The 15112-nt window shown below is 41.8% G+C and overlaps 1 protein-coding gene across 1 annotated transcript in view; it reads left to right on the plus strand.

Moving 5' to 3' along the window:
* cdk14 (cyclin-dependent kinase 14) overlaps positions 1 to 15112 on the plus strand; it is a 241305-nt gene that overhangs the window by 2564 nt on the left and 223629 nt on the right. The window contains exon 2 of the mRNA XM_034217206.1: positions 9563 to 9594. Coding sequence (XP_034073097.1) covers positions 9563 to 9594 — 32 coding nt within the window. The remainder of the gene's footprint in view (positions 1 to 9562; positions 9595 to 15112) is intronic.

Raw genomic sequence — 15112 nt, forward strand, 5'->3', positions numbered from 1 at the left:
GCATGGTTCGAGAAGGACAAACCAATCAACGTAACACTGTAATATTACAGATCAACAACACAGATACCATTCTCATTATTCATTTTATATACATTTTATTACATTTTATTTATATAATTAAATCGATTTTTTGTTTGTTTTATCTGAGTGTTCCAGGGTATTCTCTGAATACCTTGAAGGCCCTGACGGTTCGCCACTGGTGTGTGTGTGTGTGTGTGTGTGTGTGTGTGTGTGTGTGTGTGTGTGTGTGTGTGTGTGTGTGTGTGTGTGTGTGTGTGTGTGTGTGTGTGTGTGTGTGTGTGTGTGTGTGTGTGTGTGTGTGTGTGTGTGTGAATGAATGGCTGGCTATAAGAGAAGCTGAGAGATGAGCAGACTGAGTTTGGGTCGATGCAGCAGCAGAAGAAAGATTGGCATTGACTTTTGTGCCGTGCTGACGCTCGTCTCCTATTGGCCATCTTTCCTCTCATCTAGATCAACTCATCTGAGCATCGATCGTCTCGGCCCGCTGCACGAAGCTTTAGCAAAGCACATTTAAGAGCCAGCTTTATTGTTTACGTCCCTGTAACAGTGTTGATCCAACCGGCCCCAGTGGGCAGCGCTGCGTCACATGATGGTGCAACGTGATGTGGAGCCTCTCATTTTAATATGTGGACATGTTGTCAGAGGACTGATGCCTCTCTGATCAGTAGAGAGCTGTTGTCATGAATGTGAGGGTGGCGTGTTTGCCATTTAAAAGTCTTTTTGACTGAGTTACACAGAAACAGCGTTATTAACGACTTCCTCTCTTCCCCTAAAAGACCCTCATTATTACCTCTCCTTCAGTTGAGAGCGAAAGGTCAGTCCTGGACCTGCAGGATACATCTGGGCAGTGGAGTGAATTAACTGAGCATTACTGCCGTTGAGATGCCCTTGAGCAAGGCAATTAACCTGCAGCTGCTCCGGAGGAACAGACGGGGCTGCAGCCTCAACATGTGGATGTGTGATTAAGAGTGAACACACTGAGTATGTTGGCCCCCCCACCTCCCTGTTGCAGTTTGAATTCAGATGTTCCATAAAGCTCACAGTGACCTGGATTATAGAACATTCTGACACCGTTAACAGAAACTGAGGATGCAACATTGAGATGCAGTTTTTTATGGAAAATATAATTTAAAGTTAACTTTTTGTATGGTGTGTCATTCAACCATTACTTTCATTTGATATTTCTATTTATGCATTTATAAACCTTTTTATAGGGCATTTGCGATGTGTCCTCTTGCTGAGGACAGGTTACATCAAATGCCATAACTTGCGAGAGTGCTGATATATTTTGAACTTTCATTCATCAGAACTAGAATCAGTATTCCTATATCAGTCCCTCAGCGGGGCGATGTAGTGTTGCAGCAGAAGTGGCATCGCAGGTCAAAAAGAACTCACTCACTCTCTCTCCACACATGCACATGCCACACACCTACCCCCCCTCTTCTCTCTCTTAAAGGGATAGGCTTCCCTAGTCTGCACTATCCTACAATTATAAACAGAATAACATCGGCAATCGGCATCGGCAAAATTGTGACTCTAAACATCGCCATCATTATTGGCTGAAAAATGTGACATCGGTGCATCTCTAGTATTGAGACTCAACATGTTGCACAGTAGTAGCTGTGTGGGCCCAAGTTATCCATGTATTGCATAAAGTTGTATGTATTCAAATAGTTTCATACATTCATAGTCATTGGGATTAATGTTGATTAATACGAGTGGACAGGGCGGTGATGGTGAGCGAGAGAAACCATCTCCTTTCTCTTTCCTTTTTTTATTAGAATTCCAGCCTTGGTAAAGAAGTTATATTTTCACTGTTATCCACGTTTATAAAGCCCAGATGAACCCGATAAGAGCTCAGGGGCAGAGTATGCGCTTATAGCAGTCCGCTGTACAGAAACTGTAGTTTGCCCACAGCAGCAGATCCGTGACACCCTCTGCTGCATCATTATCACATCACACAGTGGGAGTGCAGTCAGATTCTCTTAGCACTGCGGCCGTCTGTCACCTAGTCCTGATGAATCCTCCTTCACGTCTTTCCTTAACCCCATGACGTTTTCACTGAGGTTGAGGAATAGTGGTTTGGAGAACCATGGGTCCTGTTTTTTTTTTACTATTCGACCGTAGCCATGGTCTTCCTCCACTGCTAGCTACACAGACTACAGTTATGTCAAAAGAGAAAGTCACGAGGAGCAGCTGCTGAATAAAAGGCCTTCTCTCTCTGAAAAGCTATTTTTCAGAGTAGATGCAAATGAAAAGTATATACCCTAACCTGCTAGTACGGATGGTATCAAATGGAAAATTATGTCAATGATTAGCCTGGCCAGGTTTTGTCTTGGTAGCACTTATTTTAAATATGTATGTGGCTTTTTACTTAATAGAGGAGTTGTCGATATCTATGTTCATTTTGTTCATTTACATTTTTTGCCTTCTTAAAATGGTGGTTTGATCAATGTGTTGGTACAGCGGCAGTGGTGTGGGCATTGGACGTGGGGGGGGTACGCCGCACCCCCACTTATTTGAAGCATGATTTTTTTTAATAGTCTAATAAATATAAAGTCATTGCCAGTGTTATCAGTTGCAAGTGTGTATTTGTTGTAATAATGACGAAAACATAATAGGCAGATTTCACAGTAATTATAATAAAAACGTAGTTCAAGCATTTATGCAACTTGATTTGAAGCGTGTGTGTGTGAGGGGCAGCACCGTGTGTGTGTGTGTGTGTAGGGTGACCAGGTGTCGCTCACTGTGCTGTCTGCACACACAGACAGCATTTTTATTATTTGTCCCGCGTCCCACAAATTGAGACTATGTCCCGCATTTGAGTGACAGACAGTCGCGCAGAAAGGCCGGATCGGTTCGCTCACTTCGCTGACAGCTGGCACCGCCCTTTATTATTATATTGTTTAAACGGCATGATGTAAGTTGCGCTGACAGGCGACACAGAGGTCCACGCACAGTGACCCCCCCCCCCCCGTTGACAGTTCACGAGCGCGTGCATAGTGTCTCCCCCTCGTCCACCACCCCGTCCACCCAGTAAAAAAATCCCCACTACACCACTGTAGGTGCAGGAGTAACTGTTTACCTTGTGTACAGGTAATCTAGGCTGTTAACTGTCTCATCAGTTTGTTGACTTGAATAGGATGCAGAGACTTTGCCATTTTGCAATAGTTTAAATCTGTGTATGCGCTAGTGAGCACGCTCATGAACTGTTCGCTGTTCACTGTATGCCTCGCAGCAGGGTTACTGTGCAGAGCGCATAAAGCAGACCCTTCACGCCATAGCGAGGGGTAGAGCGAGGGATCGCCCTACCTTGAGAACCCTGTTGGGGTTCCACAAGGTTCCATTCTTGGACAGTTACTGTTTTCTCTGTACATTAATGACTTGCCTAATGTGGGTCCTGAGTTGAATGTGCAAATGTATGCCGATGATGCGGTCATCTTTGTACACGGGAAAAACACTGAACACTGAACACTGAATCTCATCTTGTCTATCGAATGCTTTGGACAAGGTTCAACACTGGCTGAACAACATTTGCTTAAGAGTTCAACGTAAAAAAAACAGTATGCATGATGTTCAGTAAACGACCAGTCAAAATCGAAGGATCCAATGTGTTTTTAAACGGAACAGAAATAGAACTAGTCCCCCACTTCAAGTATCTTGGAGTCATAATGGACTCGAACTTGACTTTTAAGAAACATATCAAGAAAGTATCCAATACTATTAAATGCAACAAATTAGACCTTTCTTAAGTGTCAATGGTGCAAAGTCATACCTCCACTGTATGATTCTATCCCACATTGAATACTGTTTGACAAACTGGTCGTTTGCTTGTGCCACAAACCTGAAACCCATAGAACAGCTGTACAAGAGAGCTATCAAGGTGTTTGACAGAAAGCCAAATTCATACCACCACTGTACCATCCTTGAGAAACACAATTTCTTGAGTTTTGACCATTTTAAGTCTTTTATAAGTATGTGTTTTATTTATAAATGTTTACATGGACTGCCCCCCCCCCCCCCCCCCCCCTTAGGGGAACTCATCCACAGAAAACACACTGTACGCTGCACTAGGTCAGAAACCAGAGGAGACTGTGAAGTCCTCCGCAGACGGACCACTTTTGGACAAAATGTCCTCTCCATTAAAGGCAGCTCATTTTGGAATAGCCTCCCAACTGAGACACGGGATTGTCCCACTCTCAATAGCTTCAAAGGTCAACTCAAAGAATGGTTGAGAAACAACCAGATGTGCAATCACCACTAAATGCACTTTAACACAGGGGTATCTCCTCTTGCACTTTATATATCGTAGCTGCTATATTGTATTACCATGTCATAAATACTTGTGTATGCTGCTCTTGCTCTTTTGCACCTTTTGCATATCATGTATTTTGTTTTGGCTATGTTTGTAAAATGTAAACTTCTTAAATGTTTTATGTGAGGGTGCGGATGGAAATTAGCTCAAAGCTAAATTTGGCACTGTTACGCTTGACACATTTGAATGTTTTAAGTGTTCATTACTGTGCATTGTCCCAGCCAAATAAACGATTAAATAAATATGCTTTGTAAAGCTTTCTAGAGTATGCAAAAGAAGAAGCAGCTGAAGTTAAGATTCATCAAGTATCAGATCATCTTTACATCTCCAATACGTGCTTATCACATTCTGGGTTGGAGGGGAAGAACTAGCTGTGAGATGTTTTAAGATTAAGCCAAAAAAAGCAAAATGTACGGCATTTGGACATTAGCTTTAGCATTTACAGTGTAAAGAACTCAACTGTATCGTGTAGCTGCTGCCTGATCCATGGAATTGATCAGGGGCGTCGCCTGGACCCGAAAACATTCTGGGCTTAGCCCACAGTGGCAGCGGCCGCGGCGCTACAGTGGAATTTTCTACTGCAACACTCCCCACACGCAAACACACAGTACAGACTGTTGCAATGAAGGCTCGATAATCAGCTCACGGCATATAGGCAGGGGTAAAGTGCTATTTTGTATGAGTAGGGAGCGAACCTCACCTCCTCTAGGGGGGTCCGGGGGCATGCTCCCTCTGGAATTTTTTTTTTAAATATTGAAGTTGAAAGCATCAATCTGGTGCACTTTGAGAGCAACATGAAGAGATCTATGGATACATCTCTCAGCACCCAGATGAAACACAACTGTAAACAGATGTTCTTTTTCTTTATGGATATTTTACAAATCACTCCCCTTTCAAACTGTATTCTTGTTTTACTGCCATATAGTATTTAATAACTGTTTTTCCTTTATTCTCTTATTTGTTTTATAACTATAATGATCATATGAAGGTGTGCCGCGGAAATAATCTTTTGAATAATTTGTGACCAAACCGTTTGAGACGGAAAGTTAACTATCTAAACCAGGGATGGGCAACTTTGATGGTGGTGGGGGCCACATCATTTATGTACTGGCCACCAGGGGGCCGCAGATTCACTTGGAACACACACACACAACAATTCCATGTCTTGTATGTAATTATTAACAAATATACTAAGTCTGACATCTTCATTGACATTTTACAATCTTTCAGGGAACATCCTCTAATAAGCTCAATAAACAAATATCACTTCGCAGAAATGTTATTTCATTTTTACAAGTGGCATGTTTGTATTGAACAGGTTATTAAACAGTGGAATAAAGCTATTTTAAACTATTGGAAAGCACGGAAAATGTGTGTGTATTGAGATTAACCATTAGATGACAAACACATGAAGTCATGAACACTAACCCAGACATTAGTTGTCTAACTTGAACCTAAAACACTTGTAGCCTGTCTCTGCATTCCCCTTATTCCACAATAGGGGAATGTCAACACAGACACCTGTCAGCCCGCACTCTGCTGTTCCTCAGCACCACCCCCCCTCCCTCCCGCTGAAATTATGAATGAAAAGCGTAGTAATCATAGATAACACGGCAGGGTCCGTGACAGTTTGTTTTAATCTGATTTCAAATAAACAAAGTCTTGGTTTTAAGAATATTAAACTTGTTTCCCCAAATTCAGATGATAAAAACAACTTTTAAGCTTGTAACGGCACAATTACAAGCGGCAACTTAACGTCACAGCAGGCATAACGACAGCCGGTGTTTCTTGTGAGGGTTTCCCCGGGAAACAAACACAATACACACAAATGCGTCACAGATTATTTTGCGGTATTTGAAATCATGTGCGCAGCTCGCGACGTAACTAGGAGTCTAGTGGACGGTATCAGTACTACAAGTAACAATTTTTTTTTTTTTTTAAATTAATTACGTTGTTTATAAATTAATCTGAGGGCCGCAAAAAGAGGAGGTGGGGGGCCGCACACTCAGAGTCCTTTAGTTCCTTATTTCCGTTAGTGCAGCTAGCTAACCAGATGCTAACAACACAGTCCCTGCTGGCATCTCTCTCTCTCTAGATAGACGATGGGAGAGAGGAGAGATACGAGAGAGAAGAGAAGAGAGACGAGAACGAGATAGCGACGGAGAGAGAGCGTCCTCCAGCGACTAGTAGATCAGAGTATACTAGCTACTCTCTCGCTCTCGATCTCTCTATTCTCTCTATTCTCTCTCTCTCTCTCTTCTTCTCTCTCTCTCCTCTCTCTCTCTCTCTCTCTCTCTCTCACTAAATGCGCGTATTGGCCACACACACCACAGGAGCCGAGCTTTGAATGCCAAAAGCACACGTTTTATTTCCATGCAACTCTCTATTGGTCTGGTGTCTTGCCTCTGTTCATCAATTGAACAGGGAAATTAACAGTCTTGCCGTCCTCTCTAACGTCATGATGAGGTTCACGTAAAGCACGGTTAATATATTATATTATTGAGGGAGAATTGTCCGGGGCTAAAGAAAAAACATTCAGGCCCAGGCCAGGCGACGCCACTGGTATTGAGTGTGGCTTTGCGGCTGAGATGATGCTGTCTGGGAAGTCTTTGGGGAGTGTGTGTGCTCACCTCTGAGGAGAAGGAAGCAGCAGTTTCACGGCTCAGTAACCAGGCTGACACTGCTTCCAAACACTCAATCTGACAAACAAAAACAAACCTCATACCACAAAGAAGCCCCCGGGCCCTCTGGCCTTTCGCCATCTGTATTGCCTTTCTCATTAGACATCTTAATCATCATGAGGCGTTAATGACTGAAAGTCATCACTTGCCTATTAATTCTTCACAAGTCTAAATCAAAGCTGCAGAAACAAACGTTTATTCCCCTCCCCATAAATAAGAAGGATATCGATCCCACTGGTAACAACATGATCCTCCCCCGCAATGAATGAGCAACACAGCGGAGTGTCATTGATGATGGGAGAAGTAGATGTATAAACACCTGAAAAGCCTTTTGTATAGTTTTACTTATTACTTATAAATCTTAATAACCATGATATCCTTTGATTTACTGGTTTACGTCTGTCCTCTTCTTGTGAACACATCTCCAAACCATCTGGAAGGTTTCTTTTGTTTTAGTTTTTTTGTTTAGGGTCACCGTGACCTTTCAATCTGTCCCATTCTCGGAACGCCTTGAGGGAAATGTCTTCAAATTTGGCATAAACCCCCCGATTAGACTCCAGGTTGAACTGATTACGATTTAATGGTCAAAGGTCAAGGGCAATGTCAACAAAAAAAACATTGTAGGCCATAGCTAAGAAATAACATGCTAATTAGATGTTTTCACACAATTGTCTTAAAGGATAAAATGATGAAGTGTTGACCTTTTGGTAGAACATTGATGTATTCTGCAACTTGAACGGTTTGTGAATGTTTATAAGCATGAAGTCCAGCTGTTGTTTGAGCCTGTTTTATTCTATCCAAATGATCCCATTTTCACCTGGTTTTGGAATCATAATCAGCTTTATCAGCTAAGTGTGTATATGAGGAGTTTGATGTTGGTTTCATTGCCCTTAATCTGGTACACAGACTATTATTAATGAATACATTATCATGTATAGTTTCATAGGTAACTGGATATATTAGTGTTATAGGGCTATTGAAATTATGATTGATTTAACTGCTCATCATCACAATGAAAGCCTGAAGAAAGAAACTGTGTATAATATCAATACTATATCTATAGATCCTATCTGGATGATGAGAAAGATGTTAATGCAAGTGTAAATGCACGCAGAATGCAGATCAGCCTCAGTGGAAATGATACCTGTACATACACTGAACAAAAATATAAACGCAACACTTTGGTTTTTGCTCCCATTTTTCATGAGATGAACTCAAAGATCTAAAACATTTTCTATATACACAAAATAACCATTTCTCTCAAATATTGTTCACAAATCTGAAAGAATCTGTGATAGTGAGCACTTCTCCTTTGCCGAGATAATCCATCCCACCTCACAGGTGTGGCATATCAAGATGCTAATTAGACAGCATGATTATTGCACAGGTGTGCCTTAGGCTGGCCACAATAAAAGGCCACTCTGAAACGTGCATTTTTGCTTTATTGGGGGGGTCTGGGGGGGTCCGAAAACCAGTCAGTATTTGGTGTGAGGGTTAGGGTTAGGGTTAGGGTAATGTTGTGAATGGAGTGGCCTGTGTTCGTCGTCCATAACATACGCCTGCCCATACCATAACCCCACCAACACCATGGGCCACTCGATTCACAACATTACCCTAACCCTAACCCTACCCCTACCCCTCACACCAGATACTGACTGGTTTTCAGACCCCCCCAGACCCCCCCCAATAAAGCAAAACTGCACGTTTCAGAGTGGCCTTTTATTGTGGCCAGCCTAAGGCACACCTGTGCAATAATCATGCTGTCTAATCAGCATCTTGATATGCCACACCTGTGAGGTGGGATGGATTATCTCGGCAAAGGAGAAGTGCTCACTATCACAGATTTTTTCAGATTTGTGAACAATATTTGAGAGAAATGGTTATTTTGTGTATATAGAACATGTTTTAGATCTTTGAGTTCATCTCATGAAAAATGGGAGCAAAAACAAAAGTGTTGCGTTTATATTTTTGTTCAGTGTAAATAAGAATTGCATTTGCCTGTTGAAAGATTGTAAAGAAAATAAATGGTCCCTGACTAGGTTTAGATTCTGGCCATAATTTCTACCAATCAGGTTGGCATTAGAGTTGGATAGGGTCACAATGTCGGATTAACCCGATAAATGATCTGGCTGTTGGTCGACATTTGGCTGGATTTCAGTTTCCCAACATGGCTGCTCCATGGTTCAGTTTCCCAACATGGCTGCTCCATGGTTCAGTTTCCCAACATGGCTGCTCCATGGTTCAGTTTCCCAACATGGCTGCTCCATGGTTCAGTTTCCCAACATGGCTTCTCCATGGTTCAGTTTCCCAACATGGCTGCTCCATGGGGAAAGTGAGTTGTCACCAGGACTGGTGAACAATCAAACCCCCCCCCCCACCCCCCCCCTGCGCTGCTTTAATGAGTCGCTTTAAAACAGAATGAATTCCAGGGACCAAACCTCTGCTCTGTGCTGTATCTCTAACATTATATTTGTATTTTGTTCATTCTTCACAAGATGTCAATACAGGCAGTGTCTGATTCTCCCTTCCTTTCTTCTCTTTGCAGCTTTCAAGAAAGAGGACAGCGGCTTTGATGAGGTAGGAGGAAACAAGTGATTTCAGGGAGCTGTTACAGTCTGAGTGGCCCACTTTCAGGCTGCGGAGTGTTGCACGCTGCATTTGATCACTGAATCACTAACATTATTCATCAAGGTCTCGTTGGCCAAATATTTTCAGGACTGCATTGCAGTTGAATGAATGTTTTGAAGTAACTCCGTACATATGGTGTGTAATATATTCATGTGTGGAGCGTGGTGGATTCCCTCTCATCTCAGAGGCGTCCCTCAAGGTCAGGCGCCAGCACTGGGCTGCTCTGGTCTGTCAAATGAGACTCCACCAAATGCACCAAACACATTCTCTGTCTAGGCTTTAACATTTAAAAAGTGTGCTCAAACAACAGAAAGGGGTAAGTCCATAATCAGTGAACTAATGATGAGGGACAGCTGCATGTTCACAGTGTGAGAGCTGAAGTGTGTGCATGTCTTTATATCCTCCTCATCGAGTTGTGTTCTGTTTCTCGAGCACTGCACGATGCATTAGGATGCACACATTCCCCCACTCGCCTGACCCAAGCTCGCTGTACAATTTCAATGAAATGTAAATGAATAAGATGCCAGGCATATTAAGGTCAGTGCAATATATAAAATACACTGTACACATATGTTTGAAGTGTGAAACCGTTTTACTCCGCACTGAAAAAACTGAAACGTTTAATTAAATGTTTATGTCAACACATTCCACATAACTGTATTAGGTTAGTTGTTTTATTTCAACTTAATATTATTGCTTTCAATTAACATGATACAGTTGCGTGAAATATAATATTCTGCTCATTATGACTAGAACAAGGCTAAAAAAAAGAATCATGCAGGCTAGCTAAAGTGACTTGGTTTAATCACCACATCTCATTGGTGTTGTTTGTCTGCTTTGGATGGAAATAAAAGGCAACAACACACAATGTTAACTAAAACAAAAAGTGACAGGACACAGTGGGTTCCCTGCTGCTCACACAGAACCCCCTCTCTGGGCTTCCTCTCCTTTCTAACATTCTTTTTATTTTATGGTGGGGTTTATACTACTGTACCAGAGTGTCACATTTGCCCTAATCTTTTGAATACTGAAGGGAAAATATGAAGGACGTCCGTCATTTTGAAGGAATGACACTGACTGAAGGCTATAATGCAACTGTTGGATACATTCAAAGCATACCTTGATAACCACACATGAGCTAAACACATAAAGCAGTCATGCGATTTCAGTTGGAATGATCTCCACGGGGGCTTACTTACTTTTTGTTACCACTACTTTTGTGTTGGCCGACCCTGGTTTCTTAAAGCAGCACTGTTGCCACATGTTGTCCCACATCATCCTATCCCAGAACAGTTTGTAATTCCTCCTGTATGAATGTTACTGTCCCCGGAACACTGTTTTTATTTGCTACCCTGTATGAGGTATTGATTTCCCTTCTCTGCTCCCTCAGTGGGCTGTTGTTGGTGTCTGGTTGATGCGGCAGTCAATAGGTCTGAGGATACTGAGGTGGGATGTTAAATCGACTGGGGAATCATGCTTGGTTGCACTTTTGAGTTAAAGTAACAGTGAGTGAACCTACTGCAGGTAAAGCTGTGTCCTTAAACACCATATGGTTTCCAGGCTTCTGGAACATTTCCAGCATCCCATAATGAGTGATCAGACACCAGGATGTGTGTTGATGTGGCGGACATGTTGCTGCTGCGGTTGGTTGGTAGATTGATTTATATGTGATAGTCCTGCTGCTGAGATCTGATAAGCACACTGAATAGACATTTTTCTTCACATCATCACTAGTCGGAGATGATCACCACTTTCTTTATGTCATTACATCTTTCCAGCAGAAGCAATACAGCTCAACAGCACCACAGGCACATCCTCCAAAATGATGACACATTTGAATCAAAGCCTCCCTAAACAGTTTTTACACAAACTGAACTATAACCTTTCCTGAAGTTTATGTTGCCATAATTAAGGTATTGAATATTGCTCAATGCCATACGTAAGTGTTGTTTTTGTATCTTTACCAAATTTCAGATGTTCTGTCGATTTTTACATCAATTTGTTTTTTAAAGAAAATCAAACATATTTGTATTAATCCCTTTTGGGAAATGTTATATTTAACTCATATTTGTTAACATAGGTAAAGATGCACACATGAACTCATGCACAAACAGGACCTTTACACATGCATTAGAGCAGAGGCGTCTGAGCGAAGCAGCTGCCAGTGTTCCGGCTCCAGAGAGCAGTGGGGGTTCGGTTCCTTGCTCAAGGGCACCTTGGCAGTGCCCAGGAGGTGAACTGGCACCTCTCCAGGTACCATTCCACGCTATTTGGTCCGATCAGGACTTGAACTGGCGAACCTTCGGTTCCCAAGCCAAGTCCCTACAGACTGAGCTACTGCCGCCCCTGACAGAGATATAAAACATGTATTTTTTTACAAATGATTCACGATCTTAGTAAAATAAGGTGCAGATATGAAAAGTTGTGGTTTAGACGATCGTAAGATGTTTTACGCCATAATTATAGACTAAAGACCACCGTCTGATTTTCCTAACTTTGAGATCTGTTGTTATTTTAGCTCCAGGAAAACTAAGAAGGCTACATTCTCATTCCAAGTTATTGTTAGCTTTTACAGCAGAGCAACAGGAGGCATCCTGCCTCTCATGGTGGGTTCAGGGACCAGGACAGGGAGGCTCGGAAGAGGGCCCATGTCCTCAGAATCAGTAAGATCAGTGAGGAGAGGTCCACAGAGCCCAGTGGATATTATAGGACAAAACTCCCCAAAGCAGCCCTGCTGCACTCTGGGAAGAGATCCAGTAGTACCTCCAGACTGCAGAGCAGCTTCTCCTCAGGATGTTAGACTCCTCCTCTCATTCTCCACATTCCACCATTAAAAAAATAGTTATTTTTCTTGTGTGGCCTAAAGGCACAGCATCTTGCATTTCATTGTGCAACCCTATGCTGTACAATAAGAATAAATGAGCGTTGTTAACTAGAAGAGAACCCAAAGCCCTCATACTGCAGCCTCAGCTGTACTGTGGTGCTGTGATGTAGATGGAAATAAGGAAGCTACGCTGCAAGATTTTCCCATTGAGAGGACTTTGGGAAATCTTTATTTTTGTTGGCAGAGGGACATGAAAGCTCATATATCATGGACGTCACACATGTTTGGCAACAGGGCTGTTTGTCAAGTCCTGGGATTATTTGGATAAGAAGACAAGATATGTTCTTGTCCAGAGGGGGACTTTGTGGTGAAACAACGTGAAGCAGACCATTTCTAGAAGTCACTGCCATGGGAATTAGCTCGGACCATTGGCTATAAATGGACCTTGCTGCTCAGGAAGAATGTAAAGAATCTGGGAAGGAAAAAGAGAGTCCTTCCTGTCCAGCAACATGTTAGCAAGAAACTGAAAGTTGCCTTAAACTACAGTATGTGAACATGTAGGCTTTTTGAGAGAGGTGTTCTGTCTGTTGAACTGATGATAATGAATCATGGTGAACAGCAAACTATGTGTCTGTTTAAACCATCTGATGGCTGGTCGGGCACAGAGGGCTGAGCCTGCATTCAGGCAGCAGGAGAGCAGAGTCTCTGATTGCTTTTCTCTTATAGGTCTGATGTCTCAACATTCAAAATATGCAGGAAAAACCACATTACATTTGATGAAATAGAAAGCTAACAAGTCGTCCAATCCAAAGCGCCCCTTTCCTCATTATTTTTCCAAGGCTTTAAAAATGCATCGTAAAAAGAGACCTTATATGAGCATATTCTGACCAGAAACCCCTATTGTATGAAGGGGTTTTCGAGCCATTAAGGGAGGGGGGGATCCAAGATTTATGTTTGCAAGTTTCTAGTTAAATGTACAAGAGCAAAGAGACCATCCTTCTCTTAAACTCACTAATTTTAGAATAATCTGATAAAGATGAATTGTATCAATGTGTAGGACCACTGGTTAAGGGTATAAAGGGGTAATCTGTAGAATATACTTATTTGCTTTACAGTAGATACCAACCTCAGTCCAGTGAGCCGGAACCGGCGTCGTTAGCCTAGCTTAGCATACAGACTGATTGTGGAAACAGCTAGTTTGGTTCTAAAGTATGAAAAGAAGCGTCTTACCAACACCTTTTAAAACTCACTAATTACCATGTTGTATCTTGTTTGTTTGATTTGTAGACCAATGCACATGTCCAAAGATCAATTTGTGGATTGATGCCTGGCCCTCACAGTGGCAATTTCAGAAATCTCTCGTCCTGTGTTGATACACAAAGGCTGAAAGATTTTCTTTTCCATCTCCTCTCTGTCTGCTTCTGTCTCTAATGGAAACAGAAACTGAAACGTGACTAATCTGAATCTGTGGTAAAAGTGCTGCACTCGACAGAAAGAGCATGAACAGGGTTTGTTTATTGAGGATGTGCGCATCTGCTTTGTGTGCGTGTGTGTGTGTGATTTTACTGTCATGAAACAATTTGCCATCCCAGACATTGACTATAAAAATTAACATAAAGTGTCAGCTTTGGTTTTTAAGTTTTTGATTGTTTGACAGACGTTGTGATTCCTGCTGGCGTAATGATTTTCTCATTAGCATCTGGTGCTTTGTCTCATTGTAGGACCCTTTATCTCTCTCCATTCTGTCTTTGTCAGACTCAAACAGTATTGTCTTTTTTCTCCAATGGAGCTGAATAATCCCTTGTGTTGAGTGATCAACAATTAATGCAACCAATGTGTTTCTCAATTACTGGAGACCCTCAGAGATTCTATTAAAAGCAAAACGCTGTCATTATTATCAGCTAGCGTAAATCACTGGGGTTTTCAAAAAGAAAGTCTGTACTTTAATTTCATGATTCTTGCTGCTGTTACCATAGCATAGTTCTACCTCCTTACATTAGTAATAATATTAATAATAAGGTATTATACTACTTTACAGTATATTCCTATGTATATATTGTTTTTATTGATATCATGATATCTTGAAAATATTAAAGGAAAACTATGATTTGTTAAAATTGGTTTATGTTTTAGCTGTTGCCCTCTGTTGGTTAGCTGAATGATAACATGATACCTGTTGAGATCTGCATACAGGGTAACATGGACATCAGAAGAGAAAGACAGATCAGAACTAAGACAGTCATACAGCCTTTGGATTTGTCAGGTTAGCTTCTTTATCCTGTTGAACCCCATCCCCCCCACCACTGGGGGGAAAACGCGTCATCTGCAGGAAACAGCGTCTGAGGGCTTCTTAATATTTAATAAACTATGAATGTTTTATATCCATGTAACCGGAAGAAACTCGGCTAACTGATCTTTTTTTTTTTAATTCCACAAAGCTAGCGCTGAGCCTCTGAATTAGCCACAAGCGAAAAAATGCAAACGCATTACTGCACAGAAACTCATAACACCCTTATTACTTATCGTAGCTGCACATCCAACATATCGACTAGCATCGTGATAAGACACATAATCGATACAGTAGGTACCTACACTATCACTCCATGATAAGAACTCGCGACTTTATAAACAGAAACAGACATC

Source organism: Gymnodraco acuticeps, unplaced genomic scaffold (genome assembly GCF_902827175.1).
Source record: "Gymnodraco acuticeps unplaced genomic scaffold, fGymAcu1.1, whole genome shotgun sequence".
NCBI lineage: Eukaryota > Metazoa > Chordata > Actinopteri > Perciformes > Bathydraconidae > Gymnodraco > Gymnodraco acuticeps.